We start from the raw sequence: 18,670 nt of genomic DNA on the forward strand, positions 1-18,670 counted from the left end.
ATGTTTGCTCCGACTCATTCAATCACAAGGTCTCAGTTTTTATTCCATATGCATCAATAGCCATTTGTATTAATGGACACTTTTTTTTAAGATTAAGGATTTTATTATAATTGAGGCAACACACATTCAATAACACAACACAAATACATTTAAGCAAATACAGAAGATAACTGCCTCGCTTAAGGTTTAAAGTCACTGTGTGTATGACGTGAAGATTTGTTAACCTAACCTTACTAAATGTGTCTTTGGACTGTGGGAGGAAGCCAAAGACAGAATTTTTATTTTTCCGTTATTAAAATATCAGCCGCTGGCAGGATGCTGCTGCTCGTTTTACAGCGTCCAGATCAACGTTATCATGGCAGTACTGCTCTGTAACTGAGCACCGCTTCATCTTTTTATCTCTGATTTTGTTCTCCACCAATTTTAGATCTTTATCTGAGAATTAAGTTACATAAATTATACCCACAGTGGCTTTAAATGGAAGAAAAACACACGTTTGATTAAGAATATGTTGTAAATGAGCTCAAATGAGTTTCAGAGACTCAGCTTTCGATATCATCTTAATGCCCTTTAATCGCCGCTACTCCCCGCTATCTTTTACCTGAAAATGAGAAGAACAAGAAGTCATTAGCGCTTATTACAGTGAGTTTAAGGTGCATTAGCTTTGGCTGATTCGATCACCTTGCTCGTGTCTCGATTCTTCACTTTCATCTTGTTGATCTGGGACTCAGCGATGTCGGCTCGCTCTTCGGCCTCCTCCAGCTCATGCTGCACCTTCCTCAACTTAGTCAGGTAAGTGTTGGCTTGCTCTTCCTGTTAACAACCAAAAAAAAAAAAAAAAACTAAATCAAATTCTCCAAACATCTAACTACAACATGTTTGACAGAAAAAACACTCACAGCTTCCTCAGCCTGCCTCTTGTACGCTTTCACCTTCAGCTGGAGTTTGTCTACCAGCTCCTGCAGTCTCATCATGTTCTTCTTGTCCTCCTCGGACTAGTTTTTGGTGACAGAAAAGAAACGATCTCCATTTTTTGAAACATTTGTAAAAACCTTGCATTGTGAAAGTGAACAGGGTTTTTTCTACCTGATAGGTGAGCTCCTTAATCCTGCGCTCGAGTTTGCGCACACCTTTCACAGACTCTGAGCCATGTCTCTGCTCCGCTTCAAGCTCGTTCTCGAGTTCTCGCACCTGGAAGGGCGAAAATGTTTGGTCATCAGTCTCCTGTGTTTTTGAGCAACACCCTCCTGTTCCTAAAGCTGATGAAAGATGTTATTTGGTCAGATTACCCTGGCTTCCAGTTTTTGGAGTTGCTTCTTTCCGCCTTTCATGGCCAGGTTCTCGGCCTCATCGAGGCGCTGCTGCAGGTCTTTGACAGTCGCCTCCAGGTTCTTCTTCATCCTCTCCAGATGAGCGCTGGTGTCCTGCTCTTTCTTCAACTCCTCCGCCATCATGGCCGCCTGAAAAAAAGTAATAAAATGGCTAGCATACTGCTGCATCTTTTAGGCTTACACTGAGAAAAATCGACTTACATCAGTGATGGCTTTCTTGGCTTTCTCCTCAGCGTTCCTGGCTGCTTGGACACTATCATCCATCTCACTCTGAATCTGAGACAGATCCGCCTCCAGCTTCTTCCGACTGTTGAGCAGGCTGGTGTTCTGCAGGCGAGGATTTGAATTAACATAAGAGGGACAAATAATGATGATGAGTCGTGATACCTTCAAATATTTAAATAGATGTTGTTTCAGAGAAAAAGTGGATTCTAACTGTAGAGCTACGACTGCTGCGATCTGAGAAAATTCTGAGAAAATTAAAAATCTGGTTTGAAAAGTTTGCCAAATATATTTTTATTTGTTCTACTAAATCTATTGAAACTTATAAGTAAGAAAAAACAAAGAACTGGAATACTTCTGAGGTTTGTACCCATTACTGACAGACACTGACACAGATTTTCGTCAATAAATTTATGACCTGACATCGATTCGCTAAATTAGATAAATTATTTGCAGGTTGCAGGTTTCACTGATCTCACCTCAGGGAGAGCAGTCTGATCATTTAATATCATTTACTGAATCATTTAGTCTGCAGGATGCCTTTCATCTGATTGCACATTCTTCATAAATATAGCCCCAGTTCTGGCCTGACCCCCAACATTTCTCAACCCTACCACCAACTCATGGTCAATAGCTGTCCGTTGTGGTCGTGCCATCTATTGCTAATAAAAAAATGTGTGCACATGTAAAACTGGTGGATCTGAACCTGTGAGTGTAGCAGCTGAACTCTCTCGCTGGCATCCAGCAGCTCCTGCTCCGCTAGCTTGCGGCTTCTCTCGGTCTGTTCCAGAGCTGCTCGGATCTCCTCCATTTCAGCCTGCACGAGGTTGCTCCTGCGCTCCGACATGGCCACCTGCTCTTTCATGTCATCGGTGTTTCTCAGGGCGTCATCGAGTTGAATCTGGACCTCCTAAACAGAAATGTTATAAATAGAAGCATGTTCTTAAGCTGAGGTAATAACAAACTCTTCTCGCTGTCTACACGCGGCCCACCTTGAGCTGAACTTGAATGTTCCTCAGCTGTTTCTGGGCCTCGGCCGCCTGCCTGTTAGCGTGGCTCAGCTGGACCTCCATCTCGTTCAGGTCTCCCTCCATCTTCTTCTTCACTCTGAGGGCGTCGTTCCTGCTCCGGACCTCAGCATCCAGATTGGTTTGCATTGTGTCGATGATTCTTTGGCTGTTCCTCTTCAGCTGTTCGATCTCCTCGTCCCTCTCAGCTAGCTTCTTGTCCACCTCAGACTTCACCTGGTTTAGCTCCAGCTGGACTCGAAGGATCTTGGATTCCTCGTGCTCCAGTGAGCCCTGAACAAGGACATGCAGTAATAATACCCAGAGACAGCAGAGTTTGTTTAAATATTGTTCTTCTACTCACTTCTGCCTCCTCCAGAGCCGTCTGAGCCTCTAACTTCTCCTGCTCAGCCTGTTTCTTTGCTTTCTCGAGCTCGTGGATGGTTTTCCCCATCTCTCCCAGCTGCTCCGTGAGATCCATGATTTCCTCTGCAGGGAGAAGGAAATCATGATAACGATCGACATTTTGCTGCATTATTAGAGATTTTTATAAAAAGGGGGACCTTGACATACGCTGCAGATTTTTATTTTCCCGTTTGAGTGTCTCCACTTGTTCCAGGCATTCCTCAAAGGCATTCTTCATCTTGAAGTTCTCCGTGCCCAAAGAGCGAACATCTTTTAGAGCTGACTCCAGCTCTGCTTGACCCTCCTCGTATTTCTGCTTCCACTCAGCAACAACCTTTACAATAAAAGGCTCACATATCAGTAAATGGTTTCAGATAAATATATCACTTTATTGTCAAAACATGATGCTGCTTGCATATGGACGCTCAACAAGACATCAGGTATCATACAATCTTTATCCTTCCTTTGGGTCTTTGGCACCAGATATCCTCTATAATGCTGCTAAACAACTGAACAGTGTTAGCAGATTGCTGACAAATAGTTATGGCTTGAACTGAAGTCAGTACTTTAATTATCCTACGAGTTTTGTCTTATTAACAGCTGCGTAAAGAGAGGTTTGGGAGTGTTGACCACTATTAAAGTAATTCTCACCTGTTCCACTCTACCTTCCTCCTGCAGGATATTCTTCTTACTGAACCTCTTAACGAATGCATCAGTCACATCAGCAATTTTAGGATATCTCATGAAAACCAAACCTTGTCAAAGTTTCTCTGCTTCTTGTCCAAAGTGGCAGCAGCAGCATTAGACCTCTCCACATCCATCATTAGGTCCTCCACCTCTCCCTGCAGCCGCTGCTTCGTCTTCTCGAGAGAGGAACACTTGGAGTTAACGGCCTCCACAGCTTCTTCTGCATCCTGCAGACGGAAGGCTAACTTCTTCCTGTAGGAGAAATTCGGGTCATCATTAGCACAACATTTAAAGTGAAATGAAGACTGTTCTTACTTTGCCTCCTCGAGCTCTTCGGTTCGTTGGATGGCGTCTGTCTCGTATTTGGTTCTCCATTGAGCCACCTCGCTGTTCGCCTTGGACAGACAGCGGTGCAGCTCGGCTTTGGCCTCCTGCTCCTCCTCGTACTGCTCCCTTAGCAGCTCGCAGTCATGACGTGATGACTGCAAACTGTGAGCTAAGGCGTTTTTAGCCTGAGCAGAATGAAAGCGACACCATGAACACACTAAACTGCCAAACATTCAGGCTAGTGTGTTTCGGCACAGCTTACCTTCACCTCCTCCTCGTGAAGCCGTTTCAGCTCCTCGATCTGCTGAATGAAGGCTTGCTTACCGCGGGTTAACTGTGACATCAGGGACTCCTTTTCTTCCAGCTGCCGAGACATCTCAGCTGGATGGGAGGTGTAAAGAGAATTAAAGCAGGTGTATCTGTGACTTTATTTGACTTCCAGCTTGTTTACTTTACTCCTTACCGTTTTCTGTCTGAAGCCGAGCTTTCTGGCTCGAAAGGTCATTAATGAGCCTCAGATGCTCCTCCTCTTTGGTTTTCACCTCGTTCAGTTGATCTTCAAGTGATCGGCACATTTTCTCTAAATTGATCTTCAAATTTAAGAAAGCAAAAACATAAACCTTGTAATGTTTTTACATTGAAGGGAGCGTAAAGACAAAGACAAGTTTAATGACCAACCTTTGTTTTGGCCACGGATTCCATATTGCTCGACATGTCATCCAACTCCAGCCTTAACTCACTCTTCTCCTTCTCCAGCTTCTGCCGGACTCTCTGCACGTTATCCAGCTGTTCTCCCATTTCGGCCACACTGTCTGCGTGTTTCTTGCGCAGAGCAGCAGAGGTAGCGTCATGCTGCAGCATGCACTCCTCCAGCTCCCTGCGAAGTTTGAGGAACTCAGCTTCACGCTTCTTGTTCATCTCCACCTGAGCGGCGGAGGCTCCTCCGGCCTCCTCCAGCCTCTCGCTGATCTCCTCGAGTTCCCTGGACAGATCAGACCTCTGCTTCTCCACTTTGGCTCGAGCCGAACGCTCGGCCTCGATTTCCTCCTCCAGCTCCTCAATTCGGGCCTGAGTTGCAAATGTGATTCAGGAATTTTATTTGTTATTTAAAAATGGTTGCACCATTTAAATTGAAAGCTTTTAGTGCATGTGTGGTATTTTTTTAACCTGGGACACGTGAGACATCCAGTTCATGTGGCTAACATTTTAGTTGACCCACTTTTCTTAAGACCAAAAGTTTAGAAAAGTGGGTCAGAGCAACTTGTACCTCCTTTTTCACCAGTTCTTCTTGTTGCTTTTGTTAAAACCAGCTCACATTTTGCCAGTTTTGATAATGAAACATTACACAGATGAAATTGAAGTCATGTCTTTGTCAGATTTTTTGGGATACGGCCCCTCCTGTAGCCACTGATGTCAGTCTTGTGGAGCCTTCTTTATTTATTCGCTTGCAGAGGTTTAAACCTGACTTATTTTCATTTTCTGCCTTCCTGCCTATTTTATTTACAATCTATGACCTCAGTAAACACTTTCCTGATTATTTTAAAGTTTCAATCACTAGTTTTAGGTCTTATTGAACACAAGACGTTTATTTTGTAAACTATGATCCCAGTTAGTGTCACTATCAGGATGCAATGTCCAGTGATGCTACAGCCAGTGTCCATCTTTTGTGTACAGGCTATAGGCGCTCCAGTCTAAGGAAATGTTATTGGCCATAATGTTTTGGACATCATCGGAAATCAGTTGAGTGCTATTGTTGAAAACCGCTACAGAAAAGCACAGAATCAGCTTCATATTAGTGACGTTGCAGTGATGGAGATAAAATGTACTGTATCTGTTATGTTGTGTTTCTACTCAAAGCAGAATAAGTAGATATACAGTCGATGAACCTTTCTCATCTGCATCATTATATTATCTGCCAATAATGTAAATCCTGAAGTGGACACCAGCTCAGGTAATTCAAAACAATTCTCACATGGAGCTCTTTGATTTTCTTCTGCAGCTGACCACTGAGTGCTTGTTCGTCTTCTATCTTTGACTGCAGTTGTGACAACTCAAAGTCTTTCCTGTAAAAAAAAAAAAGGAAAACTTGCTGAATGCTTGAAAATTGTTATTTTTGAAGCCTGAAGGGTTAAAAAGAAATATGTTACTCTGAGGGATCTGTCATTATTTCAAGTTGACCATGTTCAAGGATAAAAAGGGCTCCAACCCAGTACTAGCAAGCAACCTAATAAAGTAACCAGTGAGTGCACAGTGCCACATAAATGAATATATAACACACATTAAATAGTGCAACAAGCTGTAAGCAGTGAGATTAAAGAGCTGGTTTGAAGAATATGTTTGCATAAAGCTGCCTGTGTACAAACTTTATCATCTCCACCAGCTCTGGTCCTTTTGGTCTCTTATGTTTGGAGCATGAATGTCAAACAGAAACCAAAACAGTGAGCCGGGAGATGATAAAACTTTGCACAGAGGGAAACTACAGATTAATTCTTTGTGGGTTTGTGACTCACAGCCCCTCCATTCACAGCTAACACCTTTCCTGGCTTCAAAACTTTGTTTGCCCATAAACTGTTAACTATCTTACAAACTCAGTTTCCTATATGTACAAAGAAAATAACATTTTTAAACACTCTTTTCAGCACCAAAACATTGAGTCCTTACTTTTTCAGCTTTTCTTCCAGCTGTTGCTTGTCATTCTCCAGATCCATGATTGACTCCTGAGCAAGTTTCAGGTCACCCTCCAGCTTCCTCTTGGCTCTTTCCAGATCCATACGGACCTTCTTCTCTTGCTCCAGTGAACCTTCCAGCTAAAGATAAAGCCATCTTACACATCTTAACAGCAGCTGTACACTTCAGTACTTCTGCATGCAGGATAACTCACATCATCCGCCTGCTGCTCCAGTTTGGTCTTGGCTTTGGTAAGCGCGTTTACTTTGTCTTCCTCGGACTGCAGGTCGTCCAGTGTTTGCTGATGAGCCTCCTGCAGGGCTTTCTTCTCTTTGGACAGTTTGGTGATGTTTTCATCTTGGCTCATGATTTCTTCTACTAGGTTTTTTACCTACAGCGATGATTAAGAAGGAAGATATAACAATTCTCCTCTACTGAGATGATACAGCAGTTGATTGGAGACTCACCTTGTTTTCTACTGCATGTTTTTCCTTCTCCACTTTAGCTAAGGTCAACTCCAAGTCGTCGATGTCCTTCTTCAGTTCAGAGCACTCGTCTTCGAGCTTCCTCTTCTTGGCGGTCAGCTCAGCGTTGATCTCCTCCTCATCTTCAAGTCTCTCGGTCACCTCCTTGAGTTTGGCTTCCAGCTGGATCTTGCTTTTGATGAGTCCTTCGCACCTCTCCTCTGCATCCAGCAGGTTGTCAGCCTCCTGATATCAAGATTGTGGGCTAACATTATTTCTCAAAAGTCGCAGCACCCACGTGGACAATAAGTGGTTCTTAACTTACGGCCTGGACTTGAAGCAACAGATCGTTCTTCTCTTGTACGATGGAGACCATTTTCTCTTCCAGCTCCCGCCGACGGGTTTCTGATTTGGACAGATCTTCCTTGAGTTTTCCAAAGTCCACCTTCATTTGGGCCATTTCCTTCTCAGCCTCAGCACTCTTCAGAAGAGGTTTCAGCTTAAAGTACAGCTTCATCCACGGCCAGTGCTTTACATTCATGAAGGAACGGAAGTTATACTGGATGGTGTAGATTGCGTCCCTGTCAAAGTAGAAATTTCATTTCATTTAAGATGCAGGTTTTAGCTGTGATGGATCTATAAAGCATGCAGGGCCTGTTGGCACAGCCTATAAGAGTTAATGTATGATTTCCTCTTTCTTTGTTTTTAGTCCACCACACATGAATGCAGTATGCATCTTTACTTTCTGGCCATCATCTTCTGATACTCTAGCCGGACGAGGTATCCGCGACACAGAGCCTGAGTGGACATCACGACCTGTGCCAGTCGCTCATCTCTCATCTCCTCCAAGGCGCCGAGCAGGCCGGCTTTAAAAAACACCTGAAATGAAAGGTCATTACCACTCTCACTTCTCATTGCTCTTCTTTACCATTTAACCCTTGTTATATGTTAACAACTAAAAACCTTAGTGTGTCCAAACTTGTACTGCGTGTGATCCACGTCGATTGAGCCAAGGAGCTTCTCCGCAGCTTTTTTGTTATCCATGAATTGTCCCTCTGGAACTGCGCTCGCGTTAAGAATCCTGTACCTGTCGGAGAAATGATAAATCTGAGTATAAGAGCAAAAGGTATGAAATATTCAAAAGCTTTGAGTGTTTACCTCTGCTTGAAGTCACCATAGAGGATTCTGCTGGGAAAGCCTTTCCTGCAGATCCGGATGCCTTCCAGCACGCCGTTGCATCGTAACTGGTGGATAACGAGGCCGTTCTCCATTATGCCTGTTATTGAAGGCAGTAATTATTTTAGTTGCATTACTGTGGTTATATAAATGTCAGAATAAGTGGATTATTAAAAACTACCTGGTGTTTTGGTCTCGTTTGGTATCAAGCAGCGCACAAAGTGAGGGTGAGTGGTTCTCAGATTGGTCATAAGCTTCCCAAGATTCTCCTGCAGAAAATCCACACGTGTAGAAGTTTTGTTCTAATAGTTTTGACTTCTTTTTAAACTCAGGAATACTTTTTTGTTATGCTCATGACTAGCAGTTGCTTAGCAATATTTAAGATTACCCATAAAAAAGGTTTTCTAGGAGGCACTGCAAGGTTTAATTTGTTAACCTTGAGCAAATCTGGGGCAAGCATTAAAAATACGGACGAAGGAAACTACACCACAAGCTTAATTCCCGCCCCCCCCCCCAAACAATTTGTGAAGAAAACGATGGGTTTTGGTGTTACCATTTATTTTTTAATAGAATATTAAAAAATACAATCTTTACTTATTTAAACTGATTTCCAGGATGATTTCTAATTGATGCGCACCCTAGAAACCACTGGTAAATTTTATGTTACCCTGAACAAAGCCGACACAGTCTGGAAAGATGCCCCCTTCTTCTTGGATCCCTTTTTGGCTCCTCCTGCAGCTGTCTCTGCATCAATGACAGTTTAAAACATAACACGACCGTATCATGTTAATAAACAATCGAGCGCTAGTGGAAAAAAGGCATACTTACCGTCTGATCCAGAGTAGTGCGCGTACAGCATGGCCAGTATTTTGACTGATGACTTCTGGTAAAGTTGCACCACCGACTCATTGAGCGGGTCTTTGTTCTTCTCGAGCCACCCGGTGATGTTGTAGTCCACGGTGCCGGCGTAGTGCACCAACGTGAAGTGGGCTTCGGGCTTCCCTTTGACTGGTTTGGGCTTCAAGAAGCAGTTGTTCTTGCCAAGATGTTGGTCATAGAGTTTGTTCTTGAAAGACGTCTCTGTTGATTTTGGGAACATGCACTCTTCCTCAAGGATGGAGAAGATGCCCATTGGCTTGGAAACCCAAAATTCTTGTTAATAACATTCTCGTATTTGAAACATTAAGTTTCATGTTTCTTATTTTTTAAATCATACTGCATATAATACCTTTTCAATGAGCTCAATGCAGGCTGCCAGGTCCATACCAAAGTCAATGAACTCCCAGTCAATCCCTTCTTTTTTGTATTCTTCTTGTTCCAGCACAAACATGTGATGGTTGAAAAACTGTTGCAGCTTCTCGTTGGTGAAGTTAATGCAGAGCTGCTCCATGCTGTTGTGCTAAACACATAAAATATGTTATTCAAGTAAATAAACAAATTTCTGTGAGATTGTGAGGAATGTACAGATATATTTTAAACACCCACATCAAAGATCTCGAAGCCGGCGATATCGAGAACTCCAATGAAATGTTGTCTGGATTGCTTCGTATCGAGCTGCTGGTTGATTTTTGCGACCATCCAAAAAAACATCTTCTCGTAGACTGATTTTGCAAGGGCGCCAATAGAGTTGTACACCTGGAAAGATGGTGAATTATCTTCATACAGTGCTGCACAAAAGACATCTAAGACTAAGCTGAGGAGGATGCAGCATAACGGGATAGATAGATAGCCTCGCATCTTGGCCTCATTTCAGTAATATTGTTGTACAGACTGCATGCATCATGTTTGATGTCCTATCAAAGTTAGTTCGTTCAGCGTCACACTTCAGAATCTCGGAGTGTGTAGGCTGCTTATGTTACAGTCACTCCAGGGAAAACAATGGAGGGGGGCCATGAAATGCTCATCAGCACATATTGATCACAAAGTGCTGCCAATCTGGCTGCGTTTACAATTCTAAACATTCGCCAATCTGTTAAATGTCATTCAGTCAGTCTGAGTTAGATTGCTGTTGTTTGGAGACAGGTTGCTTCCCTACAGGCGACTTGTGCAATTGCAACCTCTGGATGCCAAGAGACTGAGGATGTTGGCCAAACAAATGTTTGGCAAATTCAGAAAAAAGGAAATCAATCACCGTAGCAACTGCTGATTTTTTTACATAGTTGCAAAGAGGTTTCCATCTTGTTTTTACTCTGGTGTGACTGAGCTGTTATCAGGATGAAACGCTTTTAGATTCTGAGCTTACCTGCTGAACATTTTGCCCTTTGGTGACGTACTCATTTCCAACCTTCACTCTGGGATAGCAGAGGCTTTTCAGCAGATCTGCCGAGTTCAGGCCCATCAGATACGCTGCTTTATCAGCCACTGCAGGGAAAACAGAAGAATATAGATATGTGACCTCATTCATAGCTCTTTCTTTTGTTTGTTTATTTGTTTGTATCGCCCTCACCTTCAGTGCCCTCTGGCTCAGCCTGCTCCTCCCGCTGTTTCTGCTTGAACTTCATGTTCCCATAATGCATCACAGCGCCAGTGAGCTTATAGATGGATGCTTTCTCTTCAGAGGAGAAGCCCAGAACATCAAAAGCTTCCTGTATTTAAAATAAAAGAGGCCAAGTCAGATTTGAATGAGCAGTAACTCAGCTCAGCGAGATCTGAGTCCACTCACGTCTGTAGCCATTAGCTCTTCAGCGTCATTGATGCTTTTCACACTGATTTCTCCCTGACTGATGAAGGCAAAGTCGTAGGGGTTGGTGGTGATGAGAAGTAGATCTGAAGGGAAAGAAATGAGGTTTATGCAAATGAGCATTGAGAGCATCAAAGTAATTCAAAAACAATTCATCAGCTCACCTATCAGTTCAGGCTTCTTGTTGCAGGTAAGCTGATAAAAGATGTGGTAGCTTCTCTCAGCCCGCAGCTGAAATGTCACCCTCGACTTCTCCAGCAGATCTTTCAGAAAGAAAAAACATTTTACTCTTTGTGGAAAGATAATTTACCTCATTCTTTATCCAAAGTTAGTGAGTATAAACCTACACGTCTCAATATCTGCAGATGCCAGTTTACCAGTCGCACCAAAGTGGATTCGGATGAATTTACCCTGTTCAATACAAAAAAAAAAGGGGCATCTCATTTCTCACAACCATCTGGGAAATTAAAGCAAAGTGTAAAGTCCCTGAGGCTCACTCACAAAGCGAGATGAGTTGTCATTCCTCACAGTCTTAGCATTCCCAAAAGCTTCCAGCAGAGGGTTGGCCTGGATGATCTGATCCTCCAGAGTCCCCTGATGAAGAGCGGACCTTCACGTAAATCTGATGCCCACTGCACTCTGAAACACTGACTGACTGACTGCTGATGAACTTACCTTCATTTTGTTAATTGCCTCTTTTTTCTTGTCTGAAGACACTGCAATTGTTGCAAAGTACTGAATGACACGCTTGGTGTTGACAGTCTTTCCTGCACCAGATTCTCCACTGAGGAACAAAAGAAATGAAAAAGCCAACATTTCACCCTACGAGTCATTCGATGCAAAGTCCTCGTGAAGAGAAACAGTCTCTGTTAAACTTACGTGATTAGTATAGACTGATTTTCACGGTCTGAGGACAGAAGAAATGGAAGTTAGACAAAAAATGTAAAGATTCCTTTTGCAGAGACGTTTCTGCTTTGGCACCTGTGAGCATGAACTGATAGGCGTTGTCAGACAGGGCGAAGATGTGAGGGGGGACTTCCATCCTTTTCTTTCCCCTGTAGGCCTGGACCACCTCTGGGTTGTAGACTGGCAGCCATTTGTAAGGGTTCACAGTCACACAGAAGAGTCCAGAGTAGGTCTGCGTGGGAAACACGGAAGAGGCTTTCAGGTTTTCGATTGCAACATCAGGTGGCTCATTGCAGCTGCATAAGTAATTCAGCCTTCAAATCTGCATCACAGCAAAAGTTATATTGACCACATGTGGAACATTAGTCTGCTTCATTAAAAGAAGAAGAAGAAAGGATTTTTCTGTCCTTTCTTCTGGGGCTGAAAATTGAGCCAATGTAGAAGTGCCCAAAACTGCAGTTCCTCTAATCTCCACACAAGACAGACTCAAGTCCCCACAGACTGTCATGTTAACATGCCAAACTTCATAAGATTTAAAGTTTGTTTCAAATATGTTTCCCGCTTTAAAAGAGTTTTATTGAGGGGTACTTTTTATTTATTTATTTTTGTGTTTTATTTGTTTTTATAGCTCATCCATTTAGATGTTGATAAAGCTTAAAGTTAGGCCTGCAGCTGCTTTGATTGACAGGTGTGCCGACACAGGTACCTGTAGCCATTTGCTATCGATTAGGCCTCCTAATGAGTGAATGAATGGGACCTTTTGGAGAATGTATCTTGCTGTGAGTTTTTAAAAGGCCTAGTAAGTTAGTGCTTCATTTACAGAAAATTCTAGCACTTTCTTACTATGTTGCTGAACACCAGTTCACAGGTATCTGTGTGTGTGAGGTGAATCTATTCAGAAATAGACTGTGAAACTTATTTCTCATTGTGCACACGTCTAAGGAGCTAAATACTAAAAACTGTATAAATATGAAAATTGTGGCACAACTATCAAATTAGTTATACTGTATGAAAATGGACAATTTCACACTTTTGGTTTTTACAGTACAGATGAAGTATAATGTATTTTTTTAATGTAAAAAAAAAAAAATCTCAAATTGGATTTTAGCAAATTTTTAACATTATGGATCCACTCTAATAAAGTAAAGTATATTCCTAGTTATAAAATTAAAACTTTTAGTATTTTTTACAAAAATAATTCATAAAAAACGACAGTAACTCCTAATTTAAGTTTGCATTTACTTATATAACTTATGAAGCCCAGAGTGAAGTCATCTGTTTCTAAACAATCACACTGCAGCTTCTGAATAATCTGAAAATCTGGTTTCCAATTTTTAACGCCTCGCTGTTTTAATTAACTCTGCACGCAGCTTCATATTTTATGTTTGACTTACGTAGATCATCCAAGCTGCATATCTCTCCTTGAGGTTGTACAGCACAGCAGGCTCGTGGAGGTGTGTCATCATCACCATGTCCTCAATCTTATCAAACTTTGGGGGGTTCATGGGAAACACTTGGTCCTCTCTGACAGCTAAAGTCTGAAAAAAGATGAATATTGAAACACGATGCCCAAAGTTAAGGGGGAAAAAGGTCTTTCAAAGGCCAAATGCCTGCAGGATAATTACTGCCTTTACACGTTTTAATAATGTGGAATCACATTTTCATTCAAATTATTACTTTTGTGGAAACTGAAGCAGCATTTAGGGCTTCAGGCAAGATTAAATGTCTCAGTTGAAAGCCAGAATAATAAAGTTCAGGAGGTTTTTTATTGCAGATTTTATGACAGCTGTATAAAATCCTTCTAAAATATTAGAAAGAATAATGTCCTCTTGAGACATCTCATATACAGAAAGCTCTTTTTTTCCCAGGCTGTGTTCAGTTGTCACCAAAGCAGTTTATTAGAGCAACACTTCAGTCCACCCACTCTGTCATCCGCCGTCTTCACACTGACTTTGCCGTCTGCCCTTTCCTGGATCTCAGCCTTGACATACATCTCTTTCTCATCGCTCGCAAAGCACGCCGTCTTGCTGTCAAACGGCCGTGTCTGAGCCTCCGTCCTCTCCTTCTCAGACTTGCGCAGGTACTGGGCAGCCACCCCAAAAATTGTCATTTCCCCATCGGTGCTCATTTTCTCCTAAATCAAAGATTTAAAAAACACACACCAATCATCTCTTGAATTAAAAATTATGTCAACATAACACTTAAAAAATGCATCCCGAACATTATCATACTCACCCACTTTGCTGCACAAGTACAAGAACAGAAACACTGAACAGTTTGCGTATGGACCTGATCACAAACAAAGTGTCTCAGCTTTTCCAAAACTCCAGCGCAGAAGCTGTTAAATGGGATCGTTACCCTGTGGTTTTACCAGTGGCACTGTCCCTTTTTATATCACACCATTGTCCTTGGTGTGAAGCCTTCTTCCTTTACATGGGCATACACTGATAGAGTTACACAAACCTGCTGCCCATCGCGGATGAGGATGGATCATGGATTAAACACAAGGTGCAAGCTACAGTTATATTTAGATCCAGACACCTTAAAATGTCCCAAATGGAGAATAGTACACTGGGACAAATAGAATATTTAATGTAAGTTTGGCACATGTGAAGCTGGCAAAGTAAAAGAAAAGTGGACTAACCAATTAAACAGTTGAATAAAAAATAACATGATGGAACAGAAATAAAACACAAATGTATTGGGCATGTATTTACACAAATTGTAGCTCTGGTTTTATATCAGATCAAAGAGAGAGCTCTTGGGGACTGAAGCTCCGCCCACCCACCCACTTTGTTACCATGAGACAACCAGTCAGAGGAAAATTGTCTGAAAGGGAGAGGAGATAAATCAGCTAAAAAAAGAAAAAAGAAAGAATGAATAAGACAAAGAAGGATTATTTTGAACTATGAAAATGTAAATCATGCAAAGCTACTGTAGAAAATTCCTAAAATAGTAATATGGTGGTATGAATGAACATACAAGGTCCAAAAACAAGTAATTCGGTCAACCTTGACCTTTTTATCCTTATTTTGTTTACAAGAAAAATTATTTGTAAAGTCACCATTTAAAAGTATTAGTATTATTTAAACTGGGAAGGCCATAGGAGTACTCTCTTGAGTGCCCTAATTACAATACAGTAAAACCATAAAATGAAAAAAGCATACATAAAACCAGTACAAAGGTATTCAATGAACTTGTAAATAAGATAAGATAACCTTTATTAGTCCCACACGTGGGAAATTTGTTTTGTCACAGCAGGAAGTGGACAGTGCAAAAGTTATGAGGCAAAAATTAGAATACAATAAGAATAAATACAGTACACAACTGTACAGAATAGAATAAAATAAAATACTATATACAGTAGAATAAAATAAAATAAATATACAATAAGATAAAAATAGAATACAAATACAAATACTATATACAACTGAGTAAAAATACAACGATGACAGAAAGGATTATTGCACTTAGTATTATTGCATATGTATGGATGTGTGTGCTTGATCAGTTAAAGTCTTTATTATGGAGTCTGACAGCAGTGGGGAGGAAAGACCTGCGAAATCTCTCCGTCCCACACCGTGGGTGCCGCAGTCTCCCACTGAAGGAGCTGCTCAGTGCTGAGAAAAGACCCTTGATTTTAGAGAAAATCTGACAGAAAAGCCATTTGAAGTCATGTCATCATTGGCCAGTATTGATGCCATGTTGTAATCGTTGTTTTGGGACACTGTAAAGGTTATATACTTACTCAGACATTTTCTGGCTACACTGCAATCCAAAGTAAACTGTGGTTCTTTTGGTCAAGCCTTCTTCTGTTTAATGCATCCAAATAAACAATCATAAACACAAATTTTCATCCAAATCCTGCATAACAAAAAAAGCTCAACCCCTACATTACAGAGGTGACATGCTGCAGGTTATTTATACTATCTCCATGGGAAATAAGCTCAATGTGTCCCCTGATTAGCCAGCATGTTTTAGGGGTTTTAAACTTCTATATTGGTGGATAAAGCAGAAAGCGATGATTAATGTCCGGACACGAGCAGGCAGACAACCTTAAAAGTGGATTTGAAGCGGATTGATTATATTCCTTTTAGAGGATTATTGCAGGCAGCTGGTGAGGAAATAAAGGCCATCAAAGCCTGAGTAGGATACTGTTGTTTTAACAATGAGCCCTGGCAACGCTCCAAAATAAACAGTCCGGTGCGAGAAGTGCATTGTTGCTTATGTGAGAGGACGCTCGGTGATCTTCAGTGTGGACGAGAGCTGCTGCCAGTTGTTTGTGGCTAACGTTTCAGGAGAAGCTTTTGCTAAAGGTTATAAAATCAAAAGCAAGGTGAAGTAAGGGACGGGATTTTAACCTCGCGTCTGGTTTCACTTTGATTGCAGTTCTCTTTGAACTGTCTCTCTGTGACGTTCCAAAATGGTTACAAAATCACACAACACCAGCAGATAAATAGACCTTTTAAAGCATTAGAGGTTTTGTTGAGCACATAAAAAATCCATTAAATCTGAAGGATGAACCAAGGATGTTTTTTTTATTCAGCAATAGCTTGAAAGGTACCGAGAAGGAGACGAGAAGCCTGGTCGTTGGGTAACAAGCTTTTGTTTAAATCTGGTGAATAAATCGCTTGTCCATGATTATGAAACCTTCAGATGTGGTGGACATTTTGACATTTGAGTCTGCACTCTGTTAAAGAAACTTCAGCTCCTTTATAAAGATTCCTGCTGGGACCCCCGGATCCTGGACCAAAGATGGTGGAAAGCAGTAACCATTACCAGCCAATAACCATGATTCTGGAATATTAAACCAACATGACACTGATCTTTCCATCAAGTTTAAAGAAGTATGTCACTGTCATGCGTCACATCCACTCATTTTAAGGTTATTGCTTTTGATTTTTCAGACATGATACAACCTTAAACAACCAGCACTAACAAGGAAAATGTGTTTTTACAGTTTATTGTCAGGCGTGTACGAGATAGTTCCCCTCGACTGGTCTCAAAACAGCTCGTTAGTGTCTTGATGATGTAAAAGACATTAATATTAGATCTCTTTGGATCTTTTCCTTTCCAATGAGACAGCCAAGTTCTTTTGATCTACACTAAGAAAAATGACAACCTAACAAAAATGACCTAGTTTTCTGTTTTTTTTTCTCTTTATTTTGAACTTTTAGACCAAGCAGCTGTGTACTCCAGTGACAGAATGAGGAGAAGACGCAGAACATTAGACAAACATGGAAATTATATTTTGATTAATTTAATAAACTCAGTTTGCCTAGAAACATAAAATAAAAATGTCAGTTTATGGATCAGTAAATGCAGTGTTTATATTTATATCACTTTATGCTTTCTTTATCCACACTAAGCAATAACTGAAGCAATATTTCGTGACTATGTCTAACTGGTCAAATTTGCAAACGCAGAGCTTAAAGGAGGCACTGGGATGTCTACATGATTGTTTTAAACTTAATAAAATAAATTAAAATGAAAGAAAACAAAGCATTTTTAAACCTAAACTAAAAACTAATGAAATTGTATCATTCTGTATGTCATATTTGTTCATAACTAGTTTTTCTTTTTGATACAGTATACATATACATACATATATTAATACGCTTTACTGTATTTAAATTCTTCATCGGCTTTAATTTTTGCCCTAAAATCTGCTCTCGTGCACGTTCATGCACATCTGCACAGTGCAAATTCATATCTGTGAAATCCTGCAGGGCCGGAGGTGCCGCAGCCACAAGCATCTTTATTCTCTGAGAGAGAGACAGACCTCGTCTGTCTGAGCATGAGCAGTCTGATACTCAATACATGCAGAGCTAATTCAGTTTAACAGAAGAGAACAAGCCGGCGAGACAGAAAAGTTCTTGTTGTCCCCCTCCCAAACATCACAGCTCCATCTGACAGTGTCCGCTTTTGTGTTTCCCAAAAACAGACTGACAACCACTGGCCTTCTCTGCTCGACAAAGCTTCATAGAAAATGTCCCGCATTGATCACAACCAAAGCATGCCTCTCTGCCAGGGCTTTCATTTGGTACAAGCAGGGAAAAAAGCCTCTTAATGAAAAAGATATTCAGTGTCTCTGCTCCCTCTGTGTCTTGAGCTGTGACCCTGGAGAGACGTTGGATCATTTTGGACAGTAATGAGCTCTAATAATCCTTTCAGTCTCTTTACTCGTTTCCACTGGCTGGATGACTGACTGCTCCTCAGCTTAACAGCATGGTAGGAACTTTATTTTAATTGCCTTATGTGATTAAAAAAAGGAGTAGCATCAAATGGACTCTAATTATTAAAAGGAAATACTGCAACTGTGTGAAACCTTGTATTTAGTTTAGCTTTTTTACATCTAAATGAAGCAGAAATGGAGACATGTAGCAAATTTTTATGATTCTAAGAAAATTGATTTGAGTTGAGGTGAATATTCAAAGCTCCTGTAAAAAAAAGTACAAACAAAGGGTTTAAAAGCTTAATTTTCTAAGGAAACACATTTTGTTGCTATGGATACTTTGGTTTTAGAGCATATTGAGGAGGTCAACACAGTCTCTTGACAGTTTATAAAATATACATAGCTTTTAATCTTTTTCTATTTTTCTGAACATGAATCTTCAAATTTTTCATGTTCTTGGAAACATTTTTATGCTAAGAGGTCTCGTATGTGGGATACTGACCAACGTCCATGTACACAAAATTAATATTTTCCACTTTTAGAGGAAAAAAAATTTGGACTGGAAGCCTGTGGAGTCAATTATTTCATCACTCATTTTTTAACCCTTTAGTGGTCACTACAGT

The 18,670-nt window shown here is 41.0% G+C and overlaps 2 protein-coding genes across 2 annotated transcripts in view; one reads left to right on the forward strand and one right to left on the reverse strand.

Annotated features, from left to right (window-relative positions):
• Positions 1–80: 80 nt before the first annotated feature.
• On the reverse strand, positions 81–14,000 carry LOC113020245 (myosin-4-like). The gene is made up of 39 exons (XM_080300090.1): positions 13,797–14,000; positions 13,267–13,410; positions 11,948–12,104; positions 11,846–11,873; positions 11,642–11,750; positions 11,468–11,560; positions 11,314–11,377; positions 11,131–11,229; positions 10,949–11,052; positions 10,733–10,871; positions 10,529–10,647; positions 9,772–9,921; positions 9,515–9,685; positions 9,115–9,421; positions 8,954–9,018; positions 8,468–8,555; positions 8,269–8,386; positions 8,074–8,197; positions 7,853–7,989; positions 7,436–7,691; positions 7,114–7,356; positions 6,861–7,037; positions 6,641–6,786; positions 5,952–6,042; positions 4,658–5,047; positions 4,443–4,569; positions 4,242–4,360; positions 3,968–4,164; positions 3,721–3,904; positions 3,134–3,299; positions 2,925–3,049; positions 2,546–2,854; positions 2,260–2,463; positions 1,533–1,658; positions 1,290–1,460; positions 1,087–1,191; positions 900–995; positions 682–813; positions 81–601 (listed from the first exon to the last, which is right to left on the reverse strand). The coding sequence occupies exons 1-39, from the start codon at positions 13,998–14,000 to the stop codon at positions 581–583; spliced, it is 5,805 nt and encodes a 1,934-aa protein (XP_080156216.1). The 3' UTR covers positions 81–580.
• Positions 14,001–17,961: 3,961 nt separating this feature from the next.
• The window catches only part of gas7a (growth arrest-specific 7a), a 53,257-nt gene continuing 52,548 nt past the window's right edge, over positions 17,962–18,670 (forward strand). Inside the window, exon 1 of the mRNA XM_026164039.2 lies at positions 17,962–18,103. Coding sequence (XP_026019824.1) covers positions 18,101–18,103 — 3 coding nt within the window. The 5' untranslated portion in view covers positions 17,962–18,100. The remainder of the gene's footprint in view (positions 18,104–18,670) is intronic.

Source organism: Astatotilapia calliptera, chromosome 4 (assembly GCF_964374335.1).
Source record: "Astatotilapia calliptera chromosome 4, fAstCal68.1, whole genome shotgun sequence".
Classification (NCBI taxonomy): Eukaryota; Metazoa; Chordata; class Actinopteri; order Cichliformes; family Cichlidae; genus Astatotilapia; species Astatotilapia calliptera.

Coding starts and splice junctions, on each gene's coding strand:
- LOC113020245 (XM_080300090.1), bottom strand. CDS start 14,000: ATGAGCACCGATGGGGAAATGACAATTTTTGGGGTGGCTGCCCAGTAC. Junction 1,659..2,259: donor TTCAGCTGCTACACTCACAG/GTTCAGATCCAC, acceptor CCTCGCCTGCAG/AACACCAGCCTGCTCAACAG. Junction 814..899: donor AGAGGCAGGCTGAGGAAGCT/GTGAGTGTTTTT, acceptor GGTTGTTAACAG/GAAGAGCAAGCCAACACTTA.